The 20,885-nt window shown below is 42.3% G+C and overlaps 1 protein-coding gene across 7 annotated transcripts in view; it reads left to right on the top strand.

Annotated features, from left to right (window-relative positions):
- Positions 1 to 18,916, top strand: part of GNB4 (G protein subunit beta 4) — a 169,469-nt gene extending 150,553 nt beyond the window's left edge. For all 7 annotated transcript variants that reach the window (XM_073626263.1, XM_073626260.1, XM_073626265.1 and 4 more), the window contains 3 exons: positions 4,741 to 4,942; positions 9,526 to 9,742; positions 10,609 to 18,916. In XM_073626263.1, coding sequence (XP_073482364.1) covers positions 4,741 to 4,942; positions 9,526 to 9,742; positions 10,609 to 10,715 — 526 coding nt within the window. In that variant the 3' untranslated portion in view covers positions 10,716 to 18,916. The remainder of the gene's footprint in view (positions 1 to 4,740; positions 4,943 to 9,525; positions 9,743 to 10,608) is intronic.
- Positions 18,917 to 20,885: the final 1,969 nt, after the last annotated feature.

Below are 20,885 nucleotides of genomic sequence, written 5' to 3'. Positions count from 1 at the left end.
CATGGAAATGACAACTTGAAGCACACTTTACCAGTATGAAACAATAGCTGGACAGGCCCAAAAATGTGAAAAAAAGCTCCAATCGAATGTGTTCATCTCCAGCAAGCAGAGGAGAGCACTTTTCATTTTTAGTCTCCTCCTGGTGGCTGCCATCAACCCTGACAATTTTCATAATCACCTGTCTTCACGATGTGGCCTGCTCAGTGCTGTACAGCCACTTTCTGCATTCCGCAGAGTGAAGTATAGACTTCCTGATTGACAAACCAAATGTGCATATACCAATAGAGGGTTTTAAAGAAGAGACTGTCCGGTGCTGAAAAAAGCCTACTGTTCCTTAAAGCTTGGAACTTTTAATATTCATGCTTGCCCACTAACTGGTAAAATTTTGACAATACTTTTTCTGAATCTGAAGGATAAATAGTAAAAAAAAAAAAAAAATTAATTTTACAGTACAGCTCCTTTTAAATCTTGAACATGGTTTTATGCTGCTACCTTCAGGTGAGAACTCTGACAAAGTTGTTAAGACAGCTCATGACACCTCCCTCTCCCAGCAATCCCCAGTTTTGTGCTAGTTTCTACTGAAAACAGGTTTCCGGCTTATGATTCTTAATATTTTGGAGGATTGGAAACTGTTTTGCTGCTTCTTCTCATGGAGAAACCATTTTTCCCCCTAGCTGCATTGACACCACTGGCAATAGGACTGCAGTTTCCTGATCGGTTGACCTCCCACAGCACCTTTGGGAACTGTACCCAGACCTCTCTGCGGGGAAAACACTCGGCCAACCTGTAACGTTGCCTCTGGCACTGAACACTGTGTTTTGGCACTCCCCCTCAGTACAGCAAAACATAGTGTAGCTAGCTGCAGTGCAGAAGATCTACAGGTCCAGGGCAGTACCCATCCAAATCTCAGGAGTTCCAGTCCCAGGCGACCATACCCATGAGGGAGTGAATTGTTCCTTTCAGTGTGGGTGAACTGGGGAATTTCCACCTTTTAAGTGGTCTTTAATCTGGGTAGGTGCCTGTACCCTGATGTGAGTCTGGGGCTTTGCCGATCCCCCTAACCCTCTCACACCCAGCCATCTTTCTTTCACCAGCCTGGGGGAGGGGATTGAGCTCCTGGACACCAGGCCACCTGCCTTGGACACAACAGACAGCAACAGCCTCTGCACTGATTAAAGCTGAGCTCCACCCAAAAGAGGAAGCTCTGCTTGTTTGTACCATCCCCTTTCCCTCTGCTGCCACATTTGCCACACTTTGGGGGGGGAGGATCGGGTACCTGGTTTTGACAGGTACCCTCTCTCACGGTTCAGATAGCCGCAGTGAATTGAGCTGGACGTACGCCCCCCCCCCCCCTCTTCTCCCCCGCAGACTTCTGGGACATCACAGGTCCCAGAAGACTACAGGACAATAAACAAAGTGTGGCACGATTTGGGCATGGGCAGTAGGAAGCCGGCTGAGACGCTAAAAGACTTTGCTTCCTGTTTCCCTTACTAGAGATGCCTGCACTCTTTCTGCATATAAAATATATATGACTCAAGACGTTTGTGCAGCAGTACACAGTGGAGGAGACCAACCACAAAAAGTGGAAGGTGCTTGTGATGGATCTGACTATTTCTCGCTACAATAAATCCCTTTCGGTTTCCATTTGAGGATGTCCCAGACTTCAGACCCAGTGGACAAGAGGTTGGAGGACCTCCTTATAACCTCCTTTTTGCTTTATTGAGCTTGGCACCCTGTTCTTACACATCTGGTCTTGGAATCTTAATTTAGTCCTGTTGAAATTAAAGAAGCCTCCTTTTGAGCCTATTCGAATATCCCCTTGGCCAACCTTATTTACAGGGTAGTTTTTGTGACTATCGCTCCAACGACACTGGTCTCGGAACTGGTGCCTTATCCAGTAAAAATCCTGCTTTGTTCAGAAAGCTTTTGAGGCCCCAAGCCTCATTTCTTCCTAAGATTGTTTTCTTCCGCCTTAATCAGGGCATCAGCCCTTCTTCTGCGTCCTGCTCTAAAGCATCCCAAAGATCTTTACATTGTTTAGATGTAGTATACGCTGTGTGAGTTTCTCTTGGCCACTGCATCCATCCGAACATCAGATTCTCTGTTTGTCCTGTCTGCGGATTCTAACAGGCTGTAATGCATCACCATCTCTATATACATTAGGCAGGTTATAACTGTACGCTTACAACTTGAAGTATAGGAATAATTCCTTTCCGTATTGAGGCTCATTTGCCTCCTTCAGTCGGTGCCTTTTGGGCTTTTCAGCACCAGGCATCTGTCTCTCAAATACAAGGCCGCCACCTGGTTTTCAGTTCACGCATTTGTAAAGTATTGCTGAATGGATATACTGGCCTCAGCTGACACCAACTTCTGCCGTAAGGTGCCTCGAGCTGCTCTTTAAGTTAGGGGACCTGGTTCTCTTGTTTTGGACATGCTAGCTGTGTTTTCTTTCTTCAGTTGTGTTGCTTTTTTTGGCTGTTCTGCCCACTCTTCAGTTGTGTTGCTTTGGGGCGTTCCATGGTCAAGATTTAAAGTAGCCCATGTACTGTAGGATTAATATATAAGGATTTTTGACTTGTGTGTAAACTCCTTTTCATGGGATATTGTAAAGGACACAGGACACTGTCCCTTTTTTATCCTGGCATTTTCCCCTGATTGCTTGCTAAATAACTGAGGGTTGTTGGGAGCAAGAGGTGTTATATGGGCTGTTCCAAAAACGGTGTTTGCCAGCTCTTCACCTGAAGGTGGCAGCATACACAGTGGCAAGAAAAAGTTTGTGAACCAGTTGGAATTAACTGGTTTTCTGCAGTAATTTGCCAAAAAAACGTGATCTTATCCACGTCTACTTCGCAGCAATGTGCTTGGGCTAAAAACATACAAACAATTCTAATTTCTCATGTCTTCATTTAACACACCCATTAAACATTAACCGTGCTGGAGGAAAAAGTGAGTGAACCCATAGGCCTATTACTTCAATGAAAATGAATTGGAGTCACTGGTTTGCACACCTGGAGTCCAATTAATGAAATGAGTTTGAAGGTGTGATTTAGAGCTACTTTCATTGATAAGACAATCAAATATTTTAAGATTGCTGTTCATAAGAAGCATCAGCTGAGGACATCAGATCAAGAGTAGTTTGATCAGCATAAGGCTGGAAAGAGGTACAAAGCAATCTCAAAGTATTTAGGCAGACAAATTGTCTAAAATTAGAGACCATTAAGTACTGTGGCTACTCTTCCTAGGAGTGGGCTCCCAGCCAAGATGACTCCCAAGGCACAACACAAAATACTGAGAGGTAAAAAAGAACCCAGGAGTAACAGCTAAAGCAGGGGTAGGCAACCTCGGCCCTCCAGCTGTAGTGAAACTACAAATCCCATCATGCCTCTGCCTCTAGGAGTCATGTCTGTGATACACAATTCTTTGAAACAGGTAGGGTATCAATGGCAGAACAACACTGCTTCCCATAAAAATAAAAAAAAAACATTGCTGTGCGCCTGAAGTTTGCTAAAAAAACACTTTGGCAAACAACAAAACTACTGAGAAAATGTGTTGTGGATCCATGAAATAAAAGTTTAATTGTTGGAAGAATACTCGGCACTTTGGTGTAAAAAGGGCACAGCCTACCAACATCAAAACATCATCCCAACAGTGAGGTATGGAGGAGGGAACATTATGATTGGGCTTGCTTCGGCCTGGACCATTTGCCATCAAAGAGGGGAAAATATCCTACAGGATAATACCAGGGTGTCTGCCAGCTCAAGCTTAATAGAAGTTGGTGATGCAGCAGAACAATGACCCTAAGCATTGAAGTAAGTTCACAAATAAATTGCACCTTTTTGGTGTGGTCCATTCAGAACCCAGACCTTAACCCCATAGAAATGCTGTGGGATGACCTCAAGAGAGCCATTCACACCAGACATCCTAAAAATGTGTCTGAGCTGAACCAGTTTTGTAAAGAGGAATAGTCAAAAATTTCCCCTGATTGTTGCAGGTCTTATCCAGAGCTACCGGAAGCACTAATTCAAAGTCATTAATGGCAAAGGAGGTTCGACCAGCTGTTAACACCAAGGATTCACATACTTTTTCCTCCAGCACTGTGAATGTTTAATGGGTGTGTTGAATAGACACAAAAAATTTGAATTGTTTGTGTTATCAGCTTCCACACATTGGGGTTGATTTACTAAAATTGGAGAGTGAAACTTCTGGTGCAGCTGTGCATGGTAGCCGCTTCTAACTTCAGCTTGTTCAGTTAAACTTTGACAAAAAAAACTGGAAGCAGATTATTTTCTATGTAGAGTTGCACTAGATTTTGCGCACTCCAGCTTTAGTAAATCAACCCCATTGTATTTGTCTATTGCTGTGACTAAGGCTGGGTTCACTCATATGTGGCCACGGTTTCAGCTTGGCAATCTGGTGCTGTTCTGTTTATCGGTTCAGGTGCAAATTTTTATTCAAATTGGATGCGGTAAAAAAATGCATCCACAATTCACATATATGTGAACTGGCCTTAGATGAGGATCAGATCACATTTTGTGACAAATTACTGCAGAAAACCAGGTAATTCCAATGGGGTTCACATACTTATTCTTGCCACTGTAACTACAGTCAAGATTTAAATGCTATAAAAATCCTTAGTTTGCATGATTGGTATTGTTCTTTTAATAGGCAAAACAATTTAAGCTTCTAAGTGTAATGATTGTAGTTTTAGGATGTGACAAATGTTCACTTTTTTTTTTGCAGTGCACTGTGGGATATAGAAACAGGACAGCAGACCACAACCTTCACAGGACATACTGGAGATGTGATGAGCTTGTCTCTGAGCCCCGACATGAGGACTTTTGTCTCTGGCGCTTGTGATGCTTCTTCTAAGCTGTGGGACATCCGCGATGGAATGTGCAGGCAGTCATTTACTGGACATGTTTCCGATATTAATGCAGTCTGTGTAAGTTGAACATAACCTGTAGCAACACAGAACAAAGATGAGTATTAAAGCAGTATTCAACACAAAAATGGGGGGGGGAGCCTGAAAAAAGAAAAAAAATACAGCCATCACATTTAAAGGTTTAGTTCACCTTTTGAAAAAAAAAATGTTTTATATTCCTGTAAACAGGGCCGATGACACAACAAAAGCACACTGCATCACAAAAAAAAAGTTTCTCTTTGGTTTCACTGCAAAGTCACAACTTCTACTCTGTCAAGTCTCCATCCTGATCTAACTTGGAACAGATGAGAAGCTGACAGTGCTGGTTTACCTATTAAGATCATGCTCTGAGCCCTTATCCTCCCTCCTTGTACATGCTCTGCATTTCCATTGATCACCTGGGTGAGCATGGTGCTCGCTCACAACCAGTACAGTGTTCTCTCTCTCTCTCTCTCTCTCTCTCTCTCTCTCTCTCTCTCTCTCTCTCTCTCTCTCTCTCTCTCTCTCTCTCTCTCTCTCTCTCTCTCTCTCTCTCTCTCTCTCTCTCTCTCTCTCTCTCTCTCTCTCTCTCTCTCTCTCAGAAGCTTGGGTTGGGGTGCTTCACCCTTGACCCCCCCGAGCACAGGACTCAACCTTCCCCTTAATTGCCCCTTAAAATGATAAAGTGATGCATTAGGAATGTAACATGCCGTCATGTATTTTATTTTTCGGGTACCCTGCAGCACCCTTTTGGAAGTCTGATGCTCTGCTCATCATTCCAGGGGGTCCTAGACCAGGTCCAGCTTCCACATCTTCCACTGTTTCCAGCTGGATTGGTAGGGTGATGATCCAGGCCTACGCTCCTTTGGGCAGCGAGGCTCCATTCCCAATTACGGCACATTCTACAAGGGCTCTTGCGTGTCTTGGGATTTTTGTCTCTGCTTTCTGCTTCTGTTCAAGTTTGCAGGGCGGTTACTTGGTCGTCAGTTCACTCTTTTACCTGCTTTTACAAGGTTGATGTAGCTGCCTTAGTGGATGCTAACTTGGCCGGAAAAGTTTCGCAGGTGACAGTCTGAGTTCAGCGTGGGGTCAGTTCCCTGTTCTGTTATGGGCCCACCTCTTCTTCTTCTTCTTCTTCTTTTTTTTTTTTTTTTTTTTTTTTCTGGCACTGCTTTGGGACCTTCCAAGTAAGCTGTCAGTCAATGCAAGATGGGGAAAACTCACCTTAAAAAAAACTTTTCTAAGTTGGTTAAAGGACACAGCACCTGCCCAGTGTTTTTTTTTTTTTTTTTTTTTTTGGATGTTTTGGTGTCATCCTGGTACTGCTGGCTACTAACTGAATCCTGGATTGCAAATAGGGGGCTTGGCCACCACCAGAGAGCCGCCCTTTAGGCCTGCTTTTAGTTTAGTTGCATCTAGCGTCCTGCTCCTGAAGGTGGCCACATCAAACCCTTTTGTGATGAAGTAAGCAGTGTCCTTCAATGAACTCGGAGAAAAGGATTTCTAGGTGACTTCTACTCACAAAAAAATAAAAATAAAAAGGAGTACCAAGTACTCATTTACGTGGGAGAGTGGTATCTAGGGCCCCCCTTAAATTTTAAAGGGTGATTTCAGGATTCCAAAAAGACCCCCAGCCGCGGATCCCCACAGAAAGCAAGATACAGAGACATGCACAGAGAGGGGAGAAATTGATGTAATTACAAAGATAGAGTTGGAGAAGTATTTGTTATATACATATGTACATTTTTTATTATATCTTTTCTTGTGACAACACTGAAGAAATGACACTTTGCTACAATGTAAAGTAGTGAGTGTACAGTTTGTATAACAGTGTAAATTTGCTGTCACCTCAAAATAACTCCACACACAGCCATTAATGTCTAAACCGCTGGCAACAATTGAGTACACCTCTAATGCCCCGTACACACGAGCGGAATTTCCGTTGGAAAAATCTTGGATGGTTCTTCCGACGGAATTACGCTCAAGCTTAGCTTGCATACACATGGTCACACAAAAGTTCTCTGAACTTTCGACCGTCAAGAACGCGGTGACGTACAACACTATGACGAGCCGAGAAAATGAAGTTCAATGCTTCCGAGCATGCGTCGGAATTGGTACAGACGATCGGAACTTTTTCCGACCGAAAAATAGGGAACCTGCTCTCAATCTTTTGCTGGCGGGAATTCCGCCAGCAAAAGTCCGATGGAGCATACACACGGTCGGAATTTCTGACCAAAAGCTCACATCGGACTTTTGCTGGTGGAATTTTCGATTGTGTGTACGGGGCATAAGTGAAAATGTCTAAATTGGGCCCAAAGTGTCAATATTTTGTGTGGCCACCATTATTTTCCAGCACTGCCTTAACCCTCTTGTGTGGAGTTCACCAGAGCTTCACAGGTTGCCACTGAAGTCCTCTTCCACTCCTCCATGACGACATCTCGGAGCTGGTCGATGTTAGAGACCTTGTGCTCCTCCACCTTTCGTTTTGAGGATGCTCAATAGGGTTTAGGTCTGGAGACATGCTTGGCCAGTCCATCACCTTTACCCTGCAGACGAGTCTCTGAAAGGAAGGGCATCATGCTTTGCTTCAGTATGTCGCAGTACATGTTGGCATTCATGGTTTCCTCAATGAATTGTAGCTCCCCAGTGCCGGCAGCACTTATGCAGCCCCAGACCATGGCGCTCCCACCACCATGCTTGACTGTAGGCAAGACACACTTGTCTTTGTACTCCTCACCTTGTTGCTGTGACACACGCTTGACACCATCTGAACCAAATAAGTTTATCTTGGTCTCATCAGACCACAGGACATGGTTCAGTAATCCATGTCCTTAGTCTGCTGCTTGTCTTTAGCAAACTGTTTGTTTGTGGGCTTTCTTGTGCATCATCTTTAGAAGAGGCCTCCTTCTTGGACAACAGCCATGCAGACCAATTTGGTGCAGTGTGTGGTGTATGGTCTGAGCACTGACAGGCTGACCCCCCCCCCCCCTCACCCCTTCAACCTCTGCAGCAGTGCTGGCAGCACTCATACGTCTATTTCCCAAAGATAACCTCTGGATATGACGCTGAGCATGTGCACTCAACCTCTTAGGTCGACCATAACGAGGCCTGTTCTGAGTGGAACCTGTCCTGTTAAACCGCTGTATGGTCTTGGCCACCATGCTGCAGCTCAGTTTCAGGGTCTTGGCAATCTTTTTATAGCCTAGCCCTAGGCCATCGTTATGTAGAGCAACAATTATTTTTTTCAGATCCTCAGAGTTCTTTGCAATGAGGTGACATGTTGAACTTCCAGTGACCAGCATGAGAGAGTGAGAGCGATAACATCAAATTTAACACACCTGCTCCCCATTCACACCTGAGACCTTGTAACACTAACGAGTCACATGACACCGGGGAGGAAAAATGGCTACAGGCGGTCCCCGGGTTACAAATAGGATAGGGTCTGTATGTTTGTTCTTAAGTTGAATCTGTTTGTAAGTCGGAACAGGTACATTTTTTAAGTGTAGCTCCAGCCTAAAAAAATAATTTTAAGCTTTTTGGATAGCATAGGAAAGGGTCAAAACCCCATAATAACTCTTACAGGAGTGAATTTCCCTTCCTAGGGGAAGATTTCCTCTCACTTCCTGTTGTCTCCCTCTGTTTCTAAGTTGGAGTTGTTTGTAAGTCAGATGTTTGTAACTAGGGGACCGCCTGTAATTGGGCCCAATTTGGACATTTTCACTTAGGGGTGTATTCATTTTTGTTGCCAGCGGTTTAGACATTAATGGTTGTGTGTTGAGTTATTTTGAGGGGACAGGAAATTTACACTGTTATACAAGCTGTACACTCACTACTTTACATTGTAGCAAAGTGTCATTTCTTCAGTGTTGTCACATGAAGAGATATAATAAAATATTTACAAAAAATGTGAGGGGTGTACTCACTTTTGTGAGATACTGTATATGTCATTTCAAGCTCTCCCTCCTCCCAGTCACAAATCACAGGTGGAGGAGAAGACTGAGCTGTGTAGAGCTGAGTGAAAAGCTGTTCTTGTTCCTGATCAGCCCCTCCTGTACAGGCACACAAAGAATGCAATTGATTGCTGAGGAAACAGTGTGTTTTCAGTAACTTACATTTTCAGTCTATCAAGTTTAATGTTCTTGTGATAGGGGCATTTTACATTTGGATTTCTAGGCCTTGTTCACACAGAGGTACCTAAGTGTACCCCCGAGAGCTGTGTTTGCTCAGTAGTCCCAATTATGTCAACTGGAATGCAGCGGCGACACAGCCTCTGCTCCCAATTTGACATCTGTGCTGGTGTGTGTCCCTGAACTCGCACACTCTGCATTAGGGGAAAAGGTGCTCACGCAGAAGTCTAATTGGGAGCAGTGGCTGTGTCTGTGCAGCCACTGCAACCCAGTTCACATGAATGGGACTGCCTGCATATGGATGCATGGTAAATCTCTGTATCCCGTGCAGGCAAAGACTGTTCTCGCACAGGCGTATGCTTGCATACCTCTATGCGAACATGGCCATAATTTGAGTTGCAGACCCAGATGGTTAAGGAGCTGTGTTAGTAATCGGGAAAAGGAAAGCATGTATTTAGTAGCTCTGCTATTATGATTTCCATTTTCATTTTGTTTCAGTTTTTCCCCAATGGGCACGCCTTTGCTACCGGCTCTGATGATGCAACGTGTAGGCTGTTTGACCTGCGTGCAGACCAGGAGTTGATGATGTATTCGCATGACAACATCATTTGCGGTATCACATCGGTAGCGTTTTCTAAAAGTGGTCGTTTGTTACTAGCGGGATATGATGACTTCAACTGCAACGTATGGGACACTTTGAAGGGTGAAAGAGCAGGTGAGTGTTTAGTTTAAAGGTACAATGTGGTTAGGGGTTCATTTCTAATGTTTTTTTTTTCTTTACTATAGAAGAACATGGTGTTTTGACAATGGTTTGTGGTAGTGTGGTCAGGTCTGTCTGCCACCCAGCCCCCACACACCGATAGAGTACCAGCCGCCACTGGTTATGAGGTTGATATACTAAAGGAAGAGAGCTTTTTAAAGGCTAATCATAGAAATTTTTAAAATACTTTATATATTGTTCTTCGTGTATGTACATGAAAAATTTGTTTTGATTTGTTTAGAGTAAGGAAGGTTACTCTAACCCTATCAGGTTAGTTTTATTTAGTCTTTTTGCTGTCTTTGTTCCATGGGGTATATTTTCTTTTCTTCTTGAAGACACAACAGAAAATGATAGAAAGTCCCTCCAAAGTGAGTGGAATTCCAGTGTTATTTGTCTCCAAGAACAGGTCTCCGTAGGAGGATTTTCCCTCACCTCTAGGTCTAGTGATAACTCTAACAATTTTGCATTTTGTCTCAATTTCTATATTTGTGACACTGGTTTTCATAACAGAGGGGTAACTCTCCCCAGCAAAGACGGAGAGCTAAATCAATTTGGGAATGGGTCTAAACCTTCTCTACTCTATACAAAAAAAAAAGAAAAAGAAATAGCATTGCCTTTATATATACATTTCAATAAACACGCACCTTTTGCTTGTTGCCCTATGTTGTAGCATTTCCCACAAAAACTTTGAGTTGGCTTTTATGATTATTCAGTTGAATAGTTTTGGACACTTCTGCTCAACTCTATCCACATGTATATAGCAGAAGTCTATATTCATGAAAATCTAACCTTCTTTTTTGTTTCTCTTTTTTTGCTTGCAGGAGTCCTTGCTGGTCATGATAACCGAGTGAGCTGTTTAGGTGTAACCGACGATGGCATGGCTGTAGCTACAGGGTCTTGGGACAGTTTTCTCAGAATCTGGAATTAACTTGGGCAAAGATAGCTGATCTTGTTAATTCTCCACCGAGATCTGGAGAGGTCAATGCTGCAGCCTATAGCTGTGAAATAACATTTCTACCTTGTATTTGCAGGTGAAGTTTTTCTATTCACTGATTATTACACAAAAAAGGCTTTCTTTAAACTAGTAAAAAAAAAAAAAAATCAAGTTGAGGTCATAAAGGGTTTAAAGGGGGTAAAGAGCACTGGTGACTATTTCAAAGGGGCTAGCACACAGGATCATGGTGACTGAGAGCCTAGGAGCCAGTCTTTATTTTGTGGCTTGGTTAAGTTGTTTTAACCCTTTTGCTGCTAGAAATGTCAGTTTTGCATTGTAGACCTTTACAGCAGCCACACGGTTAAAGGATTTCTGCTTTGTGCTCAAAGTCTGCTGAGTCTGTACCTATTATTTTTTTTTTTTTTTTTTTTTTTTTTTTATTATTATTTTTTGTACATACCTGAATGTACACACTATAGCAGCCGATCATGTAATGTTTGTATGTAAAAAAAACAAAACAAAAACTACAGAAAAAAAAAGAAATATTGCCTTTTTTATTTAAAGAATATGAATTGTAGCTTTTTTGAACGCCACAATAGTTTAGTGATAAATATACTTGATTGTTGTGTTTTTTTTTTTTTTTTTCTTTTGTGTTTTTTTTTTTTTTTTATTATTCTTTGTGAACTTGCTGTGGATGAGATGAATCATTGCTCTGTGTTTGTATCCATACAGTTGTAGTATAGCTTCACATTTAGACAGGCCAGTTTGTATATCCGCTCACGCTATTCCCTCACCTTTTTCTTCATACGACATAATGCTCATGATGATTTGCTGTACTGATCCAATTGTGCAGTACATATGCAGGAAACATGTAACCCACTAGTCTAATTCCTAACTCGAATGCACTAAATGTAAATTGCTAAAATCCCCATCTACCTGCACTGAAAAAAGACTTGAACTATTTTTTTATTTTTTTTGGGTCCTTTTTTCAAAGCAACTCATACATTTTAGTGATTTCTTTTTTCACCTCCTCACGTGACAATCATGGATGAACAAATCGGTTTACACCTCCTATTAGCCATTTTATGGAAAAATGTTATCCTAGATGACCCGTGAATCTTAATTTCTAATGTCAGATTGTCATGGCTTAATAGAAGCTGGCCAGAGATTTTATTAGAACTACTGCATTTCTGCACCGTTGCATAGTACTATGCAATAGAAGCACACCCGTCGATATGAAATCACCCTACCTTTTGTAATTGTCATTTTTTCTTTTGCATTCTGTCACACTTTTGGATATTGGAGTGGTTTGTTGCAGTGTAGGGCGGTAGGATTTTTAGACTTTTAGGAATATGAAGACTTTTGAATCTGAATTGATGTGGCCAAGTTTAAAAAGTGCACTTTTTCAGTAAGAATAAAGTTCATCACTTAGCTGTAATGGGCCTCTTATTGTTAGTGGAAATAGAATGACATAAATTATAATGGCACTTCTGAGGATAGCTGCTCACCCAGCAGCAAAGTATTGTGATGCCAGGACAGTGGGCTGGTCTTGCTTGCCTTGCTGGAAAGCTTCTATTAGAGATTGCATTCCAGCTTTTGCACCTAGACTGTTTATAAACTCTTGTACCCTTTAATGACATTTTAGACCTGTCTTTTCCCCATACAAGCATTTTAAGCTTGTTTCGTAAAAAATTACATACTTTTTACTCAGTACACATCCATGTTTGCACCGATTTAGGATAGCTTGTTGACTCTTCTATTGACACCCCCCCCCCCTTCCAATCCTCAGGGTAAAGCATTCCAAGTGGAGATGGGATGCAGGCCAAGCACAGGTGCCAAATGATCTGCTTCTGCATCCAGCTGCCATAGAGGTTTAACCTCAACTAGGTGATAACCATGGACAGCTGCTGCTGATCTTTACCCCATTCTAATGAATGTGGGTGACCTCGGTTTGCTGCCTACACCCCAGGGAGTTTAATTTTAGTGTGGCCACTTTATCATATTTGTGCATATAATCCATTCAAAAACATGGTATTATTGCATAAACACGTTTATCCATTTAGTTTGAACAGCCAGCCGGCTTTGTGGCAGACATGCAGGTACCTCCGATAGGAGGAGGTCAGGCAGACATGCACTTTTTGTTTTGTTTTTATTAAAATACTCATGTCACAAGCATGCATTTCTTTCCTATAAAGCAGAATGGGGGAAGTGTGGTCGGACACCAATGGCACTGGCTTAGATTGGGCATAATAGAGAAGGCAAAAAATATGCCCAGAGATCCATACAATGGAGTTTATGACATCATTATCTGGGTTTGTGCTATTGTCAGAATAATACATAGCCATTAAAGTTTATCATATACTTTACTTTGTGTTGTACAACCAACTATTACGTTGCCAGTTGCTTACTTGCGAAAGACCATAATGTTGACGTTCACTATTGGGTTGTTATTATAGGTTGCTGTTAGGTGGCCACTTCTGCTTACATTCCAGAAGTAATTCACTTTTATAAGCTTTGTGCTTGTGCACGTGTTTGAGGAGGCTTCACCTTGGCCCCCTCCTGGTAATGTGCCAATGGTATATGCTTTAGGGCTCTTGTTAACATTCCCCAGCTACCGTCCCCGCTAGCATGTCAAGAGGAAAGGTTCAGAAGGAAGGTACAAAGTGCTTTAACCTGTAAACAATGGGTACAGTGGACCGACGGAGAGCTGATTCTCTAGTATCCTTATATCTGCTGATAATGAAGTGTAGCCTTTTCCAGAAATGAAGGTCTAAGGCTCGGTTCACACAACTGCGATGCAATTTTATTTCACTGATTTTCACTGCAGTTATGTAGTGCGACTTTGATGTGACTTGGATGCGTTTTTGCATATTCTATGGGGCCAAGTCGCGCTGTAAACCACATCAAAGTAGCACAGGAACCTTTTCCAAAATCACACCTTGCTGAGTTGCGTTGATTAGAACTAGCACCATTGAATATAATGTGATTTTCTTTGTCATGCGATTCTGAGGGACTGGAGTCGCATCAGAAATTGCACCAGTGTGAACCAGCACAAAGAGCCAGAACTACTGTAAAATAGGTACAGTGTTTTTGTTTGAAAAAGGATCTAGGTATGTAGCTTGTTATTGGAAATAAACCATATAAAAACATTGACTTGCATTGGGTTTATTCAGCAAAGGGGTATGAAGGGGCAGGGATGATGTTTTGAGTGCAGACATTTGTAACAAATCACAGCAAAAGGTGATTACTGAATGCTGCTGTGAGGTTCCAATTCTTTGCACATCATCGTTTATCTTTATGCCTCATTAATGAATAAGTACATTGGTTAAAAAGCACCTAGTTGTCAATGGGTGGGAAGAAGAGGAAAATGTCACTTTTAGTGCCAAAACAGCTTGGCCTTTGCACCCAGTGCATGGTCAGAACGGAGGACACTTTGAGGGCAGAACCACCAGTATTGTGAAGGCGTCCTGTGACATCAATGTTTGTACCTCAATAGTGTCACTTTGTTTTTATTAATGAAGTTTTTTCTTTCTTTCTTTTTTTTTTTTTTTTTTTTTTTAATACGGTTTGAGCCAACAAAACATCTACCTTTCTTGTGTGATTTTTTTTTTTTTTTTTTATTATTATTATTACTGTGCCTCTCGCCATGTTTCTAATGAAGAAAGTGCCAAGCAGCCAGACAGACCTCTACATTCAAGGGCGCTTTTCTGCTGAAGTATTCTAATTCAGTGTGAAGGACCAGTAGGGTAATGGTCATAGTATTGCACTGCACTAGTGCCACTTCCCCTTCTACTAGCTAACAGCTTTTATTTTTATTATGTTTGATTTAGATCTGCCAAGGCCACTGAAAACTTCTGTAGAATAGATTACAAATTATTAAAGCTGAATTCTAGGTTTACTGCTCTTTTAACTAGTTCATTCGGGCCAAGGTAGCCCAAACAAACTATTGTCTACACCATTGGTCTCCAAACTATGATCCAGGGAGCAGATGCGGTTCTTTGCTTGCTTTTATCTGGCCCTTGGGGCAATATTACTCCCACTGATACAAGGCACTATTCCTCAGACTGACCCCAACAATGGGGCATAATTCTTGACACTGACACCAATGATGGGGCAATATTCCTTCCCTGATACCAACAGGGCATTTTCTACTCCCACTAACCCCCCTGAAAGTCTGAAGGACAGTAGGCTGGCCCTTTGTTTAGAAAATGTGGAGACCCCTGGTCTCCACTAACAGGTGTGCCAGCTGGGCTCCCTGTATAAACTGTATATAACCTCAGCTACATAACCGTGTACAGTGCTGTGTTCCAGCAGTGGGATAGGAACTCTCGTCCCTTTTCTGAAATAAAATAGTTGGGCTGAGCACTGCTTAGCCATTCATAAGCAGCTTTGTATTCTCTGGCTTTCTCTGATTGGCCCAGTCGGAGGTTATAACGTTATTCGCACGCTGCAGCCAGAGGAAGCTTTGTATTTATTCAGAGAATGCAAAGCTTCCTATGAATGGCTGAGCTTCATCCAGCCCAATTCTCCTCTCACTACTGGAACACAAGACTGTATATTGTGTAAGTTTAGACCCCTTTCACACTGAGGTGTCTGAAAAGCGCCTCTCATGCCTCCCCAGTGTGAAAGACCCAGTGCGTTCACACTGGGGCGTTGTGCTTGTGGGACGGGAAAAAAAAAGTCCTGCAAGCAGCATCTTTGGGGCGGTTTGGGAGCGGTATATACACCCCTCCAAAAACGCCCTGCCCATTGAAATGAATGTGCAGCCCTGCCGAAGCACCTGCAAAGTGCTTTGGCAGCAACACTGGCACTATTAACCCTTTCTTTGGCCGCTAGCGGGGGTGAAAAGCATTGCTAAAATTAGTGGTGCTTTACCGCTAACGCAACCCCGCCCCAGTGTGCAAGTAGCCTTAGTTTGTACAGCATGCCCAGCGGGCACACCTGCTAGTGTGCAAAAGTTGGCCCACGCAAACTACTTAATGGGACAGTAAACTTGGAATTCAGCATTAAGGTCCCCTTTGAGATCATACTGACTAGACATAATGAATATAATCCTTTAAAGCAGAATAAATCATCAAATACATGGTTGACATACATATGTTTATATACAAATCTGGGTCAATCAATCTTCTGAAACACACCTGACACGCAGGGACTGCCAGTTAGGTGACATGTCTATTGCACAGTTGTAGCTTTTAGTTTAATTTGCCAGCCTATAGGACAATTGGTCATACATATGCTGACTTTAATTTTGTCTGTTGAGCAGAAAGGTGATACTGGAACCCACGGAGCTGAGATAGGAAATAGCAGTCTCACCTTCTTCGCTGTGCAGGGTGGTACCAGGCTGTAAACCACAAGGTTGGCTCAACAAAATTAAAAATATTTGGGTAGGAAAAACGGTTGACAGATTTGTATTTCAGCTGTGCATTTAGTGTTTTTGTTAGAGTTCTACTCTAATGTGACTTTAAATTATTTTTTGTTTATTTCATGTAACCCCTTCCCCCCCATCCCTGATGCTGAGCTGGCCACACACTTCAGATAGTCACCCACATAGAGGATCCAGCATGGTCCTGCTGAGATCCTCTTCTCTGAAGCCACCGCCGCCTTGTCCCGTGCCACTATGTTCATCTGTGACGTCATTGGGAGACTGCGCCACCTTTTACGGGTTCTGGCACAGCCTACCGATACTGCACTACTAGGCCTACCCCGCTCCTCTGTTGGTGAATGGGCTGCCGTGCGGGACTCCCGGTGCCTCCTGGGATATGCACGTCGTATATCCCAGGAGTCATTGGGGGCACTGATGTCCTTCAGCTAGGTGAATGAGGGAGAATGGGGAGGGTGGGCTGAATGGTAATAATAAATAAAAAACCATGATGTGGGATGCAGTGGAGCCAAGTCAGTGGAATGGGTGAAGATCGACTATACCTAACCACACTGCAGTGCCATCACCTCGTCTTTATAGCCCCCAACCTTTAAGATTTCTCACATTTAAACAGTGGACGTGTTTGTTGTGCAGCAGCTGGGAGTACCAGGATATCTGGGTCTCGGCCTAACTGGGCTTTGTGCAGTGCTAATTGGATATCCAGAGCACTATAATTACTGTATGTAACGTTTTGGCTTGTGTTGCTGTGAAATGATTGAGAGTAGTAAGCAGGATTTTCTAGTATTTTATAAGAGTACATGTGAAGTTTATTATGAATAGACACAAAATGACGGTTATGGTAAAAAGCATTTAATTCACAATTTCTCTAGACACTATCTGTGCCAGTTGTGTAGTATATGTCAGGTATTGCATCCTTGATAGATTGTACTTCCTGATCACCAGGGTGCCCACATACTGATTTTGTGATATGGTGATGCCTAAGAATCATTAATATATTTGTAGCTAATGTTAGTTCGGTGGTTCTGATGAGGAATCCACAATGTGCCAATATCTGAAATCTCTGTTATGATGCCAACTGTAGCGACTGACCTTTCATTCTAAGCTTGTTTCACTCCTGACATGTGGGGCAGATGCTGCCAACGTGGTTACCCCATCCCACCCACCTCTCTATGTACACCAGAGGTGAGGCTTCAGATTGCCAAATTCTAGCAAATGACAGCATCGCCATCTGACACTTCTAATGTGCATATAAAGACGGCTCCATTATATATGCACAGACATGGGTGTGTGTTGGGTGTATAGGAGGCTTTCTGCACTAGAATTGCTGGTTTTTAAGACTTGACACATTCATAAACAAGTGTCTGTGTTGTGCCAGTATAATAAAGAAACTAATCTGGGGCTGGCTAAAAGCGGTTTCTGAAAAGCCAGGCACTTTTGCTTTATACTTCACAGAATTTATAAATGTTCAGTTGTGAGCTATAAATTGTACTTTGCCAAAATATGCAAAGCACAGCAACTGACCTCTTTTCAGCCTGCACTAGCTTTAGAAGGATCCTCTGTGTATAATAAGACCCAAGCATCTGTATTAGACTAGTATGTGGTTCTCCTAGTCCCTAGTGGGGCAGGCCCTGCTTTCTGCCTTGTGCGGGACTATATAGTGATCTTTCTCCTGCCACCATAACCTTCTCTCCATTCAGTACATTCCAACACTATGGTGTAATAAAGGATCGTTACCACTACAGGCCTCATATACTGTATCCTGGTGCCTGCGTAACTCAAGCTCACCCTGAACATTTGTATCCGCAATGAGGTTTTCCGGAAGAGTGACAGAATGTGCGAGTGCGTTTCATGTGCAAGTAATGAAGCATGGTTCATAGAGCACCTTGTCTACTCTCTGGCATGCATGCTAGTGAAATATCTTCCTGAAGTTCAGAGGCACCACTGGCCTTGTCTCTTTTCTCTTTTTATCCAATTGCTGGTTGTATAAAATACATGCAGAATGTTTTAATGCCGTGTTGTATGGTAATATGTGCAAACAGTGTTACTGATTGATATAACCTAATAACACATATACATGTGTCTCACCAAATCTTCTACCACACAGTATGATAGGGTTCGAATATTATGGACTTCAGTGGAGACTAGTTCTAGAACTTTGCAGCCTTTTATTGCTTTCTTTACATAGTGGTGCTTAATCCTGTGTGTTTCTCCATTCTGGGGGAATAAAGGCAAAAAGAAAAAAAAAATTAATAAAGAAAAAAAATATATATATTAAACAAAAAAAAAATCTTCTAACATGTGAGTTATACACTTTATATCCATTGAAAGTCCAGGGTTTAGTTGCTTTTAAAGAAACATTGTTTGGTTGCTGTAATATACACTTTAAACAATTTGACAATTCTAGCACATTCATTTTATAACATTTTTACTCATGTGTTGCTGACTTTTGACAAAAGGCTTTATAAATATTGATTCTGAATTAATTCTGCACTGCCTTTTGGATTGTGTATGTATTAAAAACTGTCTTAAAGGTTTTAAGCCAATTAAAAACCAGGACATGCTTTTTTTTTTTTTTTTTTTTTTTTTTTTTTTTTTTTCCCCCATTTCTTTTATTCTGTTCTCCTTTAACAGTCGCTGTTGTATAAACAAAAACAAAATAATTCCCTGTGAAATAATCACTTGCTATAAACGTTTTGTTTATATTTTTCCACGTTTGATTTTTTTTTTCTTTGTATTTGTACAGTGGCTCAGTGAAACCAATATGTTGCCATGAATTGATATTGTAACCAATAAACAAGTGCTTTTAACCAGAGGACTGTTGTACATTCTTGTTCATGAAAAATTATGTTAATGGCTAAGTTCATTTTTTTTTTCTAATTTCCAGCTCCCCTATGTACCAACATATTATTAAATGTACCCCCTGTTGCGGAAACATAAGATTTCAATGACTTAGAACAAGGCCTTATCTCAGCCCTGGTGTGTTCCTTAGAAAAGTTTATGACTTCCTGGTATGTAGATTTGAAACATGAAAACTCTTAAGACACAGGAAGGAGTTCACCAGCTGACCTCATTAGCACGCACACAGACTGCACCCATCAGCTATGTTTTCACTGTATTCTGGCATCCCTCCAGGTGTGCATTTGCCTGCCTTGTCCATGTGGGCTATGTTTGTACGGCATCCCTGGTGTTCCTCTAGACCTGGGCCACATGCTAAACCCTCTGGAGCTGCAGGTTGAACACCCCTGATGTAGTGCAAGGGCCTGCCTGATTGAATACAGAGTGAATAGATAGATCGGTGGGTCCTCCTATTCCATAGTTTTTGGTAAATTGGAAATTGTAGAGAGATGCATGCATGCACATGGTAGCACATGCGCACACACAAGCGTTCTTAAGCGTTTTCCTTTCAAAGAAAACAGTAAAGCAGAGTGTTTAGGTGTTAACCAGCCCATAGGAAACTTTACAGCAGGAAAATGGATGTGTAAATAGGCCCTTAAAAAAAGCATTTAAAGCCGGGACTTCATATCTTTTGTGATGACAACTGTAAAATTTTGGAATGATAATGGTCACCAGGATGAAGGGAGGGTGCTGCATACAGCAAAACCTGAAGTTCTTATTAAAACCCCTTTCACACTTTAAATTGATTGTAAAGTCTTTCTTTTTTCTTAAAATAACAGATTTATACACAATTTGACAGCAGTAGGAGCCAGTGGCTTCAACTGCTGCCCCTGTCCTGTGAATGCAGGGAGAGAACCGCTACAGATGAGCACATTGCTGATCAACTGAGCTCTCATAAGTATTTGGGTGGGTGGGGGGGGGGTTCCATATAAATGCTGGCACATTTTTTACCTTAATGCAGGGAATGTATTAGGACAGTGATGGCGAACCTATGGCAAGCGTGCCACAGCCGACACGCCGAGCCCTCTGTGGGCACATGAGAAAATCCTGTATGAGGTGTATCTCATCCACACCTCCTCTCCCCATAGAATTACATCTCCCACATGGCTCTGGGGCCAGGGGTGATGTGCCTAGGGTGAGCGTGGACAAGATGAACCGGTGCTGCTGGGTTGGATGGCAGGCAGAACACATGGTGGGGATCGAGCCAATGGGGGGCTGTGATGGTGCCTACTGAAGATGCCCAATCACAGGTCGTTCTCGTGCCCGGGAGCCGAGTCGGCTGATGTGTGTATTATTGGAGTGCTGTGGCAATCGTTATTAAAGTAAGTGTATATGCTGTGTGGGGAATAAATGTGTTTAGCTGTGTACACTGTTTCTGTGCCTCTTCAAATAGATTCTATTCCTTGGGGACTTTTTTTTTTTTTTCTTGCTCCCAACATTGCCACAAAATATCAAAGGGTATGGCCACAATGTGTATATGCTGTCTGTGTTACTCTCTCTCAAAGCTGTCAGAGAAGCATTTTCCGTAGGATATGAAGAGGGAATAAATTAAATCGGCAGACGTCTCATGCTTTGTGTTGGCTATTCGGGTTTATCTGGCTGGGAATGCCTCTAGATGCCTCTAGATTTTGCAGAGACCACTGCAGTACAGTGAGCTGTGAATACATATAGTTTTTGTCCCTGCCTTCCCCCTATATTTCATGACATCAGTCATGAATCACTGGCATTATACAGGGAGGAGGTGTAGAGCTGCTGCTGGGAGTGTGCAATGAACTGCACAGGCATTGTGAGTGAACCACATTGGTAAAGCATTGCTACAGTTGTCCTTGAGTCTTCACTTTCAGAAGGATGTTTCCTGGACATATGAACCTAATCAGGAATGAGAG

Source organism: Aquarana catesbeiana, linkage group LG04 (assembly GCF_042186555.1).
Source record: "Aquarana catesbeiana isolate 2022-GZ linkage group LG04, ASM4218655v1, whole genome shotgun sequence".
In the NCBI taxonomy this organism is placed as follows: domain Eukaryota; kingdom Metazoa; phylum Chordata; class Amphibia; order Anura; family Ranidae; genus Aquarana; species Aquarana catesbeiana.
This window is presented reverse-complemented; position numbering and strand designations above follow the sequence as displayed.